The sequence below is a fragment of the Crotalus tigris genome, unplaced genomic scaffold (assembly GCF_016545835.1).
Source record: "Crotalus tigris isolate CLP2741 ecotype Arizona unplaced genomic scaffold, ASM1654583v1 scf7180000024458.850180, whole genome shotgun sequence".
NCBI lineage: Eukaryota > Metazoa > Chordata > Lepidosauria > Squamata > Viperidae > Crotalus > Crotalus tigris.
In genome coordinates this window covers 821270-836105 of record NW_024100628.1, presented here as the reverse complement: position 1 = coordinate 836105, position 14836 = coordinate 821270, and the positions used below count along the sequence as shown (strand labels likewise).

Genomic DNA, 14836 nt, shown 5'->3' with positions numbered 1-14836 from the left:
GGATCTGTGCCGTTTTGGGGCCGAGGAAGGAGGTAAGACATCCTTCTTCGTGGAAGCCGTAGTGTCCTCCATCCTGGTGGATAAACTCAGGTGCACAAGAGGGTACCCCTGGTATCCTGATACAGCGTAGGCGGGAAGGAGAAAATCAAGAGCAGGGGATGATACTGGTCACCCTGCCCCCCCCGGGTCACGAAGGTGGTACTGTTTGATTGACTGGTTGTGTGAGCAGCCACGTAGTGTTGCCGAGCCAGCTACTTGAAGAGTGGCAATACAGCGTACGCGGTGCGCAGGACTGTGGGACGGCAAAGTCCCCTGTGCAATGTCACAGCACTCACTGCCCACCTCTAAGTGACCAGGTATGGAGACACCGAGCCCAGAACCTGAGATCTAGATGCAGTATTGTAATTAGAATTGACTAATTTGGACAGAAAAAATGTGAATCCACTTTCTACCCAACTGTAAGGAAGCTCTTGTCTACGGCCCACAGGGAGTTGAATGAATGCGGCCTGCCTTTCAAGATGGCGGCCGTAAACTGAGGTGGTTCCCCTATATAAATGAGAAGGAGAATGAAACAGGGGAAAGGAGAATTCGGCCCCCTCCGAGGGTGAGGAATTGCAAATAAAGATAAGGTGATCGGGGAGAGATTTCCCCTCTCTGTGAGTGCCCCACAGGCCCGGCACACGGCAAAGGCCGCACAGGACTAAAAATGGCGGCTGTATGAGGCAAAAGGCCTTGCGCAGGCCACAAAATGATGGCCGCCCAAGGGATTTACAAATGGAGCCTGTTGAAGGGGGAAGCTACTTTGATCACCTCCCCTGTTCTCTATCTGGGGTCCCCTGATGATCACCCCCTGGAGGGCCGTCACCGAGAGATAAATGCCGGGGAAGCCTGCCTGAGCACTTCCCGAACACACGCTAGCCTCAAGCGGCCGTTTTCAGCTTGTGCGCGTGTTCTGCCTTCAGAGCTGCAGTCACAGGCTCCAGTAAGAGAGAAATCTTCAAAAAAGATTAGAGAGGCGATCATAGGCTGGAAAGGCAAAGAGAAGAAGCGGGGACTTTCCGAACATGTGCTGGCTTCAAATGGCCGTTTTTAGCTTGCGCGCGTTTGGTAGTCAGCACTACAGCCGCAGGGTCTGGTAAGGAGGGAAAGCTTGAGAGGACGATCCTCGGAAGCTAGGAAGAAAGGAAATAAAATGTAGCACTGATCTCAGTGCTGCCCAAGGGAGAGAAGGTAAGCCTTGTTGCAGAGGGAAGGCAGCTTCCCTCAGCTTCAAGACTTTACTTTAGTGGAAGCCTCCGTTCCTCAAGGAAGGAGAAAGATGTTATCGTTTTTGAAAATGGAGCAGTCAGGCTGAAAACTGCGCTGGTTGTAGTGCTGCTCAGAAGACTGAGGAAAATAGAAAATCCACCAATGGGAAATCTACCTGCCTATGAGCCAAACTTGCACGTCTGTCCTGGGCAAGATCAAGTCGAGACTGGGACACCTTAGTCCAGGACAGGTGTTGCAAGTTTGGCTGACTTGATCTGATTGAGTAGGAACACAGTCTAAACCCATTGGTGGATTCTCCATCTCCAGTGCTGGAGAACTCTTCATTCTGTTTTTAAGGCTTTATTAAATGAGCTGCATCCTTTAAAAAAAGCAGTTCTGAATGAACTCTCCTTCAGGATGCATGTTGGCTTCGCTTTGGCCTTGCTCTTCTGTCAAATGCTCCAAAACAGCCCCAGCATTTCAGGTGAAGATTTCTAGCATGCCACTGAATGGCAGTTAAGTACCTCTATTATCAACACACCTGAATCAAGGTGAGAACCATGAAGCAAAAGTGGAAACCAAAACTCAGTTCAAAAGAAGTACATTCCCCAGGGAAGTGGGGGAGAAAAGAGGTCAGTCCACCACAAAAATGCACATTTGCACCTATTGTAAATCTATCCACATTCATCTAATAGATAAGAAGTAATCCTTGACTTAACAATAGTTCATTTAGTGGCTGTTTTAGCCTCTCGGCCCTTAATCATCTTTGTTGGTCTTCTCTGCACTCTTTCCAAGGTGTCTACGTTTTTTTATTTCGTGGTAACCAAAACTGGATGCTATATTCTAGGTGTGGCCTTACTAAGGCTTTATAGAGCTGTATTAAGACTTCACATGATCTTGATTCTATCCCTCTGTTAATGCAACCTAGGATTGCATTGGCTTTTTTGGGTGCTGCCACCCACTGCTGGCTCATATTTAGTTGATTGTTCACTAGCAATCCGAGGTCCCTTTCACAGTTGCTATGACCAACATAATTGCTTGCACAAAAAGAGGATCCAAAGGGTGAGCAAAGAGAATAATTCCAGATAATGAGATAATTTCAAGTAATCCCCTTCCCCCCCTCCCCGACAACTTACGCGTTCCTCTTCTTCTCGTAACCCAGGCATGGTGCTGATAGACAGATTAACTGCTGTGACTGTTACAAAGAGGACCGATAAACAGGCAAACACTTTCCCTGGGATACCTGACTGAGGCTTCTCCACCATGTCCTGTAACTTTTTCATGCACCGGCTGGTTTTTGGCTCTGCTGCTTCAGAAGGGTTTTCGCAATCAGTGAACTCGTCCTCTGGTTCGTTCATTTCTGCAAATTCCTCCATCTTCTGGAGGTATCTTCTCTTGCAGCACCACTCTAGGCTGTTCTCCTCAATGCCCCAGTAAAGCAACTCTTCCTGGAAGGAGAGGGCGCACATCTCCCTCAAAAGTCGGAGCTTCCCTGCCTGCAGAAAAGTCAAGATGGTCCTAAATGCTCCTGGGTTGCGATCAAAGAAGAACTCGTTGCAAGTCACATCATAATCGTCACAAATATTGAGGATATCGTCAAAATTGTTGCAGAATTTTAGCTGTCCCAAGCGAGTCATGGGGAACTCATCAAGAGTGGTCCAGGGGAGCAAGTATTTGAAGCCACCCACGTTAATGATGATATGGTGTTTCCTTTCTTCTGGGCAAACACTTTCATAGAGGTCTTTGCCAGGGTGGAGACGCTTAGCTCTTTGATAGAAGACTCCTTTCAGAGTTTCTCTTTCAGCAAAGAAAGGGTGGTTGAAGGAGGCATCTGAAGCACAGCTGAGGGCACTGTAGTCATAGTCTGAATTTTCTCCTGGGAGAAGAGTCATCTTGATCACCGGCTTACTTCACATCACTTTAGGGCTTCAGTTACAAATTTCTAAAATGAAGGGGGAAAACAAAGTATCAGTTCATGTCTGTACCTCATACGATGTTGGGTATTGGGGAAGGGAGGGAATAATTTGCATGGGATTTGCACAAGAACCAAAAAATAAAAATTTAACAATGGAAACAGCCAACTATTGGAAATTTCTATATCCTCCTTCCAGTTATTGTTGCTTATTGAAATCTCGCAAGGCCTCATGTAAAAGTCATGAAGATTCGTGATTCATGAGATTCCACCTATTGTTATTATTCTATTTGGAGTTCATGGATACTTTGGGGGATTATGGGAACTCTGGCACCACCATTGCAATCTGGCAGATCACTGATATACAGGTAGTATGAAATGGAAATAATTTATAGAGGTAAAAGAAGTCTTTGCAGACTTTACTCCGCTAGTTGTTGGTGACTCTAGGGGGCAGTGCTCATCTCACTTTCAATTGAGTCAGCGCTGTCTGAAGACATTTCTGTGGTCATGTGGCCAGCATGATGTCATGGAGTGCTGTTACCTTCCCACCAAAGTGGTACCTATTTATCTACTTGCTTTTGCATGTTTTCGAATTGCTAGGTTGGCAGGAGCTGGAGTGACGACGGGTGGTGCTCAGTTCTCAAACCTGGGCTGCTGGCTTTCTAGCTGACAAGGCCAGTGTCTTAACCACTGAGCCACCATGCCGCTCCATTTATAAGAGTATGAAGATAAAATTATATAAAATATTTGATATGGGAATGGATCTAGGGGAAGGAAAGAATGCTGGAAAAGTAGCAAATATATGCAGGAGTCAAATCTACATTTTTGGTGGAACATCTCTTTTAAGAAGATGTAATCTGGGGCTGTACAATGCAGATACCAGGCTAGGAGAGTAGCTAATAGCACCTAGAAGAGATATGTCACTAATAAATCTTGTTTCTAGATTTAGAGCCTGTAATTCATGTATTAGTGAATAAAGTTACTAATGCAGGCTGATTATATTACTCATTAATTCTTGCTAGGTTCACTAGGGGGAGAAGTCTCTGCAGAACCTTTTCCCTCAATCACACAATTTCTTATGGTGAAATTTACTGTGTATTGTACAACTGTCAAGGTATGGTGCTATTTTCCATTCTACAAATTTCTGGGTGCAGAAACTAATTGTATGGGGGGAAATCTAGGACAGAGTGCTATTAGTCCTAAAACAATAAATTGATCATGGTTGTACACCAAGGTTATTCAAATTCTGTGATCAGTATACATCCTCCTATTTAAGTAAAACTACATATAGTAAGTTGACTTTTTAAAACATTTTGCAAATCTTATTATGATACATCATTGGTTCTATCTGTCATGAGGAGGGAGACGAATACTGATTGACCCTTAGAAATCTCATTTAGTAATTTTTCTGACATTTTACAACAGCGGTTCTCAACCTATGGGTCGGGACCCCATTTGGGGTTGATCGACCATTTCACGGGGGTCACCAAGTGAGGCTGTCCACCATTTTTCCCCCTTTTCCGGTGGGTGCCTTACCTCCCTTGGGGTGGGCCAGCTGGTGGCCCAGCCAGTGGTCGGCCTGCTCCATCTCTGCCGCTTGCCAGCTACGTCTCAGCCGGCACAGGGGGCGGCACCACGCATGCATGGCGTTCCCGGGCAGGGAAAGTCCTCGACTTACGACCGGCTGGGTAGTCCTTGACTTACGACCGGTTTAGTCCTCGACTTACGACTGGTTTAGTCCTCGACTTACGACCGGTTGGGGGTCGCGGCATTAAAAAGGTTGAGAACCACTGTTTTACAAAGTGTTGTTTCCATAATTTAAACACATCTCTGCAAAACTACTATTTTTTAAAGTAATCAAAGATTATCAAAAAGATAAATTGTGTGGTTACTAACATATCCCACAGCTCTTCTATAAAATATTTGCTTTCTATGTGCTTATACAATGTTATATTTCCATGCCCATCTTCTCAACATGTGGGAACTCTGTTCAGTTTCAATTCTGGTTTGATTTAAGACTCTTGATAATAAGTGAATGGATGTTCTTAATAGGCAATATTCCATGTTTCGTGCTCTAAAAATAGCAAGTGGTAAGGTTACCAATGATGCATTCTCTATGGTTCAATTATCCTATTCTGAACCTGTTTTACATTTTGAATCTGTTGCACTGTTCTTTTATCATCTGCAACTTTCTCTTTAAAGGTTGATGGGGATATATTTTAAAATGGTATTGTAATAAAACTCTTGAAAGTTTTCAAAACAAATTTGGCAGTTTTAAAGTCTTTGGCTGGGTCTAGCATCTTTGCTACTTTTATCTTCATCTGCCAAAAATGAAGCAGCTTCAGACATGTTGAAGTTTTCCCATCACAGACTATGGATTGAATCTTGAAGGCAGATAAACGCTATCAGGTGGATACTGAATCCCAAATCATAAACTTGAATAGAGCCTTGCTCTTGAAACACAAACATCCAGCTGGAATCAGATCAGGGTTGATTTATCCAGACCTATCTTGTTTAATTTGAGGTTATATTTACCATGAACCTCCCCCTGAAAGACAGCATATACATTTCTTAAATAAGTACATTAAAACAGTAATATACTCAAAAACTGCAGACTTTTTTTTAAAAGACTGGAAGCCATATAGGGACTTCTTGCTGAAGTCTGAAGACTGAACTAATGTCTTATGGATTTGGAATTTAGAAGGATAAAGGAAGAAGAAAAAGAAGGCAATTACTCAATACAAAGAAAGGTGGGATTCAAAATTCTATAGGGCTTTCTCCTGTTTTCTGTTTTCATTTTTTTTCTTATTTCCTATCTTTTTATTGTTCTTTTCATTTTTTATGCTTTTATTGTACTGTAAAATTCTAGTAAAAATTAAAAAAGAAACAGTAATATTCTCAGCCTTCGCATGTTTGTCAGTATCTTTTGGAAATAGTCCAGAATTGGGCAATTGACCAAATAGGGTTCTTCATGTTACCAATATAAGAGAATAAATGTACATATGAATATACATTCCCCATTTATTTGTTAAATTTATTTGCTGCCTAACTTACTGTGGGACTACTCTAGGCAGCTTACAACATGCCTACATATCATGTACAGCATGAAGGCACTATTTGCCATTCAACTCCTCTTACTTCGTCAGTTTTTAGGTTCACTTGACATTCAGTTTAGATTAGTTTGTGGAAGAGATCCAGAAAGTCAAGTCTGAGAAATCTGTAACACACAGAGTTGCTTCCAGTTTAGTGATGACCTTTCTCTTCTTTCAAAACCAGCAAGGGTTCTGTTTAAGTGCCATTTAAACTTAATGAATTAAGAGCTCCTGATGCGAGGTAGGTCAGCAAGAATGAAGACATATATTAAAGCTTATTAATATTTGAAGATAGTACTGTACTGTCTTTTGACCTTACTATATTCCAATGTTTCTCTGATTTGGTCTCTGAGACCCTCTTCAGCTTTGTCCAACCTCTTGGGGTCAATTTTCTTAACATCCTTCTTATAAGTGGCATCTTAAACTGGTTATTAGTCCTGGTGGACTGGCCAAGGCAGAAGAGAGGTAGGGGGGTATTTTACAGTGGAGAGAGCAAGAGACGGGATGATATAGATGCATATTTCTATTACAGAAGGAAGTAATTGAATGTTGTGGGGTAGACATTAGGCCCGAGTTTTAGAGTCTGCTAGAACTGAGGAGGAGGGAGGTGCATGTGTTCGTGTCCCCCCCCATCTTCTCTGTCCTTCTTTCCATGGTTCACAGCCTGCTTTGCTCCATGGTCCACAGACAACCTCTTGAGGGAGTATTTTTCTCTCTGGATCATGTTGCCAAGATTTAACAGAGGAGATTGTTAGCAAAATTTGGAAGGCTATCACTATTGTATCTGGTACTTGAGGAAAATATTTTATTTGTTTTCCTGCTCCCACTTAGCAGTAGAAAAGGCTCTACTCTGCTGAGCAAACCTCTCTGCTGACTTTCCAGACATGTCCAATGTGGTTTTCTTGGTAACAATATGGCAATGTTTTACTAGCAGAATGTTCCAGATATTCTTTCTACTTCCCAGTCTAGCCTACCACTCTGATGGGTCCCACCCAGAACAAATCAAGCCCAAACCTAATTCAGTTTTACAAAGACAGCCAGGATTGGCTTGATGTCACCAAATAGGAGGAAATTGCAACTCCATAATGCTACCAAGAAAATTCTATGAATATAATCATTAGGAATTTAACTCAAGGGATCCATTTTGATATTATTACTTCTCCACTTGATTTTATTTGTGGCTACTGTCCTATCCAGTGTATCTTTCTTCTCTAGGAAGCAATACATCTGTTTTTTTTATAATGTCTTTTAGATATATTACAATATGATGTGAACAACATGGCTTGATCTGTATAGTGCACATATCAGTAGCATACTTGATTCCTTCAAGAAAAAGGTGCAGGATCTCGAAACCATTGGATAACTGTTTTGCTGCTTCCTATTCATTTTTAATTTATCAAGGTACACCAGCCTTCACTTTGAAAACAAAGATGGGGGGAAAACTGGAGAAAAAAAAATCAGCTTTCTGCCACCTTCCTTCTGATGACTTAGCTCTAATCTTGTGCAGGAACAAGGTGATGATATAGATCAACCAATCTTCTAGTGCAAGGACATTTGGGGATGGAGAAGTAGCCAGACATACAAAAGCTTCTGAAATACTAACCAGAAATAAGGGAAATTGGCAGACCATAGCTAGATGTGGTTTGCTGTGTTGTTTGGAGTCCATATCCTAGATTAGCTTGGTTAATATTAAGCCATATTTACTAAGCTCTCTTCATATGAGGAATAACAGGATTGTGAAATGGTCAATTTCTTTCATGCCAGCTGGCAGTACTCATCCATATTTAGCCAGCAGGGCATATGTTTATGTGTGAAAAAGGAAGGCTGGAGTTTCCCTTGACACCATCTGGAGGAAGAGTTTCCAGGATCTCTCTCATATCTTACCATTACTAGCTTTTGCTTTCATGATGGAATGGACAGAAGTTCTCCAGGACATTGGTATTCTGATCGCTATCCTCTAAGATTTTCAATCAAGTTACATAGGAAGAACTGGCCATCTGTGACAAACAAATACCAACATTCAGCTTCCAATCTTTGCCACCTTGTTCAAGTAAAAGTTTCTCTGGATTCACCCTGAATCCTGTCTGACAAAACAAGGCTTTGTGCAATAAAACATTTAGATAGGAAAAGATTTTTGCAGGCTTCAAGGAAAAAGAGATAACTTCTAGGTCAGCTTGCAGATATTATGTGCTTCATGAAAATAGATAGACAATTTTATCCTGCAGAGAAATAAATAAGTAAAAATGTGCTTCACATTCTACAGCCTCTGTCCAGCAGCTAGCAGAAGATGTTTATAGAGAAGTTATGATGTTTTAGATCGATCAGGTTTACAAAATATATTTAAAGCTTAATGGCTGTATTTACCCTGCCTGATAAATTTGATTACTTTCTTGGGGCCTTATTGTGTTGGGAAATCACAGCTCTTTTGCTTGCTGGGAAACCAAGTATTATACAGGTCCAGAAAATATGTCTGTTCAATAATTCATTTAAACATCTTCTGTAAACCCAGCTGTAATGTATGGGAGCCTTTTCTTAATCTGGCACCCTCTATCTGGGCTGGATCCCAAATACTCTTTTCTTTAGCCATGATACCCAGAAGACTGAAACTACAGTCCAGCCCAACTGGAGGTCGCCAACTTAAGGAAAATTGATGTTTAATAACTATTTGTGACTTTGGGCAAAAAGTACTACTGAATGTGCTCCTGTTCCATTCCATGCTGAAACAACTTTCACGCAAAAGAATGGGTGACATACAGAGACCCTCTTAAAACCATAAAGTTGAAAAAAAAACCCTATAGGATAAAATCCTATGTACGTCAAATTGAATTAAATCCCATTCAACAGGATTACTTATTTTTCAATGAGTATGCACAGAATTGGACAATGTATCTCCTAAGCAACAACATTTTGTGTAATAAAGGGAAAAAAAGCCCCACCCTCACTATATTCACAAAATCAGATTTAGGAAGCTGTATGATTAGTTCTCTCTCTCTGCAAGAAGCAGGAAGACCTTGTCAAGTCAAATGGAACAGAATTTTTGTCCTTCTCAAATGAGGGAACAGAGGCAGCAACTTCAGTGTTAAAATGCCACTTTCAAATTTCCTCTGCAGCATTTCTGATTTCTGCAATGCATCTCTGATGTAATCAGTGATCCTGTGAAAAGAACTTGCTACCATTTTGTGTTGCAGGCAACTGCAGAGCAGCTTCTTGGATGAAAATGATAATGTGCTATAAAATGCTATAAACCATGAAAGTCTGAACAGACTTCTGAGGGCTGGGAAAGCTTAACTGCCATTTATTATTCCTCCCTATAGTAAAATGTGTTCATGTCCCAACATAATGAATGGCCTTTTCAAAAAGACATTACCAAGAGAAATTAAAAGAACTTGTCGTTTTTTATGGAGGAAATAGCTGCTGACAGCTGAAAGTTGTGATGGCCTTAAGTGACTTCCACAGGCCAGAAACTCTGGGTATTAGTTGACCAGAAGAGTGGAAGGCACTGAATGGCTAATGAAAACAAGTGCTAGATTAGTTATTATTGCTAATTCAATATTAATTTTTCTCTGATCTACTTTATAGCAATAAAGTGAAGGAAAGCTCCAAATTTCAAAAGATTTATCTCTACCGCATAAACAAAGATAGCACTTCTTAGGTAAGCTTTCTCCCATGACTATCCCTATAGGGATAATGAGAAGTCAAATCCAACACATAGAGAAAGCATTGTGTCATAAAAAGCCTTAAAAACCAGCCAGAGAGGTATTATGTATCTGCCATTCAAAATACTTTTCAAATTCTGATTTGCTAGCTTTAAAACCCATATAATATTAAATTTTAGCTCTGTACTGATAAAAGTGAGTTATGGAAGCTGTAGCAAAAATGACAGTAGCGGCATATCTGAGTTTTCACCAATATAAGACAAGAATTTTGCTTAATTATCTAACCTGCAGCTATTAAGTTGTCCAATTTTATCCCAAGGAATCTGGGGAAAGCAACCAAGAAATTCAATACTATGTCAAAGTTTTAGCTTAATCTTCTATTTAAAAGAGAAAACAATGACCAACCTCAGGCCCTAACTACTGAAAAGTTAACTTCTCCTTTCTAGAGCAGAATTGTGCAAATAAACCAAATCTATTCACAATTAATTCTAGCTACAGAGTTGCCCTTGCTGAGAGAAGATGAAATGGGGATAAAGAAGCAATCCATAATATTCTTAGTAAACAGGTTTCAGATGCATTGCAGCCATGGGGAAAATCAAAAGACTGCAACAAAAAATGCTGCAAAGGATAAGTAATTGAAATGCATTCCTGATGAAGTCAGTAAACAGAAACTCATTTAGAATAAATGAAAGTAACAATGCTTCCTTCTTAGAACTGCTAACCAGGGGTTACTATGGTGAAAACTAACTTATCCCTATCCCACAGTTCAAACTGAGAGAATGGTGCTTAAAGTTAAGGGAGAAAAAAAAAAAAAGGGGGGGGGGGGAAGAGAAGCTCTGACAACTGTCCAGAACAAACCACAGCCTGAAAATGAAATAAATTCTGCTATCTGAACACATTTTAGCCCCTCAAGCAAAACAAAGCAAGCTGCTTTGATTTATTGGGAAAGCCAGGATCACACAAAAGTGAACTTCCTACATACAGAATACAAAACAATGGAAAATACTGCTCCATGCAATCAAATCCTTTTATGTTATACTAGTTAGCCCAAACAACCATTTTGTAATTATGGGATTCTACATTAGGACAAATGCTATGTCACAGGTGGAAGTGAAAACGAGAAGGGATCCTGCTAAATGAAAGCTACAATTCCAGGCATCTCACTAGGTAAGAAGTGGGATTTATGGTAGTCTGGAGTCAACAGACCCATATTTATTTTTCCTGAATAAGCATGGAAAGGATGAGGAAATGAGAAAGATATTTAAAAATGAAACTGTCTCAAAGAGGGACTGGGAAGAGAGAATTGGACAGTTATGAAAATAACGGGAATAAAGGTACACACATACACCAATACGCATCAGAGCTTTTCCAGCTTTCAGGCTCGAATTAAGTAGAAATGGTGCACTGAGCAAAGAAACCATTCAAGCAATAGTAGGCAATATCCGTGAATCCGGATTAGATCAAGACCCTTTCCTTTCAGTTCCCGATTCCAAAACAGATGAAAACTTGCATTTGCAAGTTGCGAAAGGGTGAGCGCTAGGGAGGGGGGGAGAGAGAAAGAAGGAAGCCTTATGCGCATCAACCCTTCAATATTTCCCTTCTCCAGGACCAGGCAAGGAAGCTGTTATGGCAAATCTGCATTAAATCGCCGGAGGCGCTTAGTTTCTTTCCTTCTGGAATGGATGAAGCTGCAAACGGGGCGTCTCGTTTTGGGGCACTGCAGAAAGTTTTGCCAGCAACTTTCGGTTGAGCAGGCAGCACAGGATGGCCTCTGGAAGAGAAAGAAAGGAGCGGAGGAGGAAGAGAGGAACGGATCACGCCTACTTACTTGCCGCCGTCGTAGCAGCAGCTCCGGGTCTCCGGACTGGAGCAGCAGGTGAGGAAAAGAGCCGGGGATCACGCGCGAGTCCGACAGAGGCACCGCGCCCGAGAGCGCAGAAATGGATCGCGGCGACGGATCTCCGCCCGCGGGACCTGTCTCGCTGCTGCCCTGGGCACGGAGAGCGCGCGCTCATGGTAACGGAGGCTCAGGCACTCGGGGAAGACCGGAGCTAGCGCCGGGGCCTGGGCTCGGCTCTCATACCCGGCAGGCGGAGCGGCCGTCGAAGAAAGAAGGACGCGCCCCGCACACGCAACGGCCGCGGGCAGAACCCTCCCCGCTCACACGTGCCGCGGCGACAGCGAAGCGCATCCTGCGTGCAACAGGCTCTCAGACGCGCCGCCTCTAACAAGTAGTCCGACAACCAGGCGTCCCTCCCCGCCGCCCCGCAAAGGCCGCGTACACTTTTCTTGATGCATACCGGTAGCTTGGAATTCAGGACCTGCGCGGGCTTGTTATATTCAGACGTTTCCAACGGGAGAAAGAACGTCACAACTGACCGTGCAACAGACGTGAACATACCTCGGCAGGAAGAGGTTCAAAAGCAACTCTGGCGGAAAAGGTGCTTGCGAACTTCCTCCATTTGAGTATCTCTTTTCTCCCACTTTTTCCATGTTTTCACCCCGCTGGCTCTGTGCTTCCTGCAGTTATGCTTACGCAGATGCGCGCATCAATCCATACCACGGTGGGATGACGTGCTTTTGTCACTAGTTTTGAGTTTACATTTTCCGATAGGGAGTTTGTTAATTCCGTTAAATAGAAGGTAACAGTTCAGTAAACACGGATTTTGCCAAGGACAAGTGGGGAACAGCTTTGGTAGATGTGTGGCTTTTCACATGCACTCAGGAACCACTGTGGAAAATTTAGGCAGTGGTGTGGGTGAAGGATGCTTAAAATCATAAATGCCCTTTCTGAGAATGCAGACTTACTCCACAAACACCTCTGCTTTCCCCATATTTATGGAAGGGAGGTGTGCAGAATTCCCACAACATCCCAGTTAGGATTTTATTCGTGGTGAAAATGCAGAAGAGAATATGAAAGGAGATGATTCATGGTTAAATCAGCTTGTTACCTTTTGCACAGTTAAACACACATAGCAAGTCAGTGTCTGCGTAGTGGCTCATCCTGCTATCCCATCTTATCTACCTTTACTCAAGCTGGTCCACTCAGAAATCTTGAACTTCAACTCCCAGAATTCCCACACATGGCTACAGCTGATCTTGCCCACCTTTTCCCTCCTCTGAGTAGAATGTCTATTTAGTACCTTTTCAGCCTCTTGTGGAAAGGCTGGGGATTATCTTTTGCATGATTAGGGTTGGAAAACCAGGGAAAATAGAAGACAGAGAAGTGGATAAAGCAAATAGCCAGATTAGTAGAATGTCGTTGGATTAGCTATGAGTGGCTGGGGTCAGATTAAGATGGCATTTATTCCTGTTGTTTCCAAGAAATGGAGTTCGCTCATGGACAACTACCTAAATTCCAAATTCTCTTGCCTGCTGACTAATGTACGTTCTACAGAATATCTTCTCAATCATGAGGGGTACCGCTAGTATCTCTGAACACAGTTGGATCAGTTCGGAGAAACTATTACAACTGTACCTCAAGTGTTTGTTGTAGTTATTAATGATTGATTATTTTAACTATTGTGTTGTTTCTGTGTAAGTTGTTGCATGATTTAATTTTATTTAATAGGGATTAATTGATTTGAACACTGCATCTTAATTGTTTTCTGAAATGCCGTTTCTGAAATGAAGACACATTTGCACTGAATTTTTTTTCTTAGACGGGTAATCTTTCCGTGGATAGAAACACTAGATGTCGCTGCATTGCTGTGAGCTGGATCTGAAGAATGGGGAGGGGGTCTTGTGCTCTTGAATCTTCACAAACTTCACAGCAGGCTTTCAGCATGATATGCTTCTTACTGAACTCCTTCTACTATTAATAATCTGACCCTTTATTCAAAAAAGGATTGTAATTTGCTTTCCACTCGTGTTGAGAGAATTTACATCTATATTTCAAAGCAAATATAACTTTGAGAAATAATCACAATTAAGAATGCTCCAACAGAACTTGTTCATACTATTAGATCTGAAGGAGACTTTGCTTTTTCACTAGTTCAAAAAATGGGAAATGAACTAGAGTTACAATTCTCCAATTAAAACAGCATTGAAGCTTTCAAAATTATACATAGTATTTTTTTTTACTTTTCAAAAATAAATGTCAGAGAATGACAAGATCATCATCATCATCGTTGTTGTTGTTGTTAATTGCGAAGTCGTGTCCGACCCATCGCGACCCCATGGACGACGTTCCTCCAGGTCTTCCTGTCCTCTACCATCTTCTGGAGTCCATTTAAGTTCATAGATTTACTGGTTGTTAAATGTTGAGTTGCTATTGTGGTTTTGGACCAATCTAGGATCTTTGTTTTGAGAATATTTTGCAGCTTACGTGAATAAATAGTACAGAATTGGTCTGCTATATTTATTTATTATTAACCACTCAAAATGTATTGTTATTAATTAGCTTTAAAATGTTTGAAACAAGCAAATAAATATGTGTTTACATACTTGGTCTTATCTACCCATGTTATTCTGGGATGTATTATAGAATACTGTATAATTCCTAACAGACAAGTTTTGTTATATAATTATGTATATACTGCTCAAAAAATTAAAGGGAACACAAACGTATAGGATCCTATACGTTTGTGTTCCCTTTATTTTTTTGAGCAGTATATATTGAACATTTAAAAAAAAATAGAAAATGGTTAATTTAGTTCAGGTCTTAGTCTGGACGTAAAGGAAGCCTGCCTTCCTGCCTGCCTGCCTTCCTGCCTGCCTGCCTGCCTGCCTCCCTCCCTCCCTCCTGCCTTTCTTTCTTTCTTTCTTTCTTTCTTTCTTTCTTTCTTTCTTTCTTTCTTCAACTCCTTCCCTCCCTCCCTGTCTTGGGTAGGTTTGTGTTCCTGTATTGGTTTTGGTAATATAGTACAAGGATTTGTCTTGTGTCTGTTTAAGCCATTGATATAACTGGCCCCATATTGTCTGTTTTG

At 41.6% G+C, this 14836-nt stretch overlaps 1 protein-coding gene across 1 annotated transcript; it reads right to left on the bottom strand.

Annotated features, from left to right (window-relative positions):
- Nucleotides 1-920: 920 nt before the first annotated feature.
- On the bottom strand, nucleotides 921-14399 carry LOC120303081 (potassium voltage-gated channel subfamily G member 1-like). Its single transcript, XM_039332232.1, has 3 exons — nucleotides 11737-14399; nucleotides 2385-3190; nucleotides 921-995 (listed from the first exon to the last, which is right to left on the bottom strand). Exons 2-3 carry the CDS (start codon nucleotides 3138-3140, stop codon nucleotides 921-923), a joined length of 831 nt encoding a protein of 276 aa, XP_039188166.1. The 5' UTR covers nucleotides 3141-3190; nucleotides 11737-14399.
- Between the last annotated feature and the right edge of the window lie 437 nt (nucleotides 14400-14836).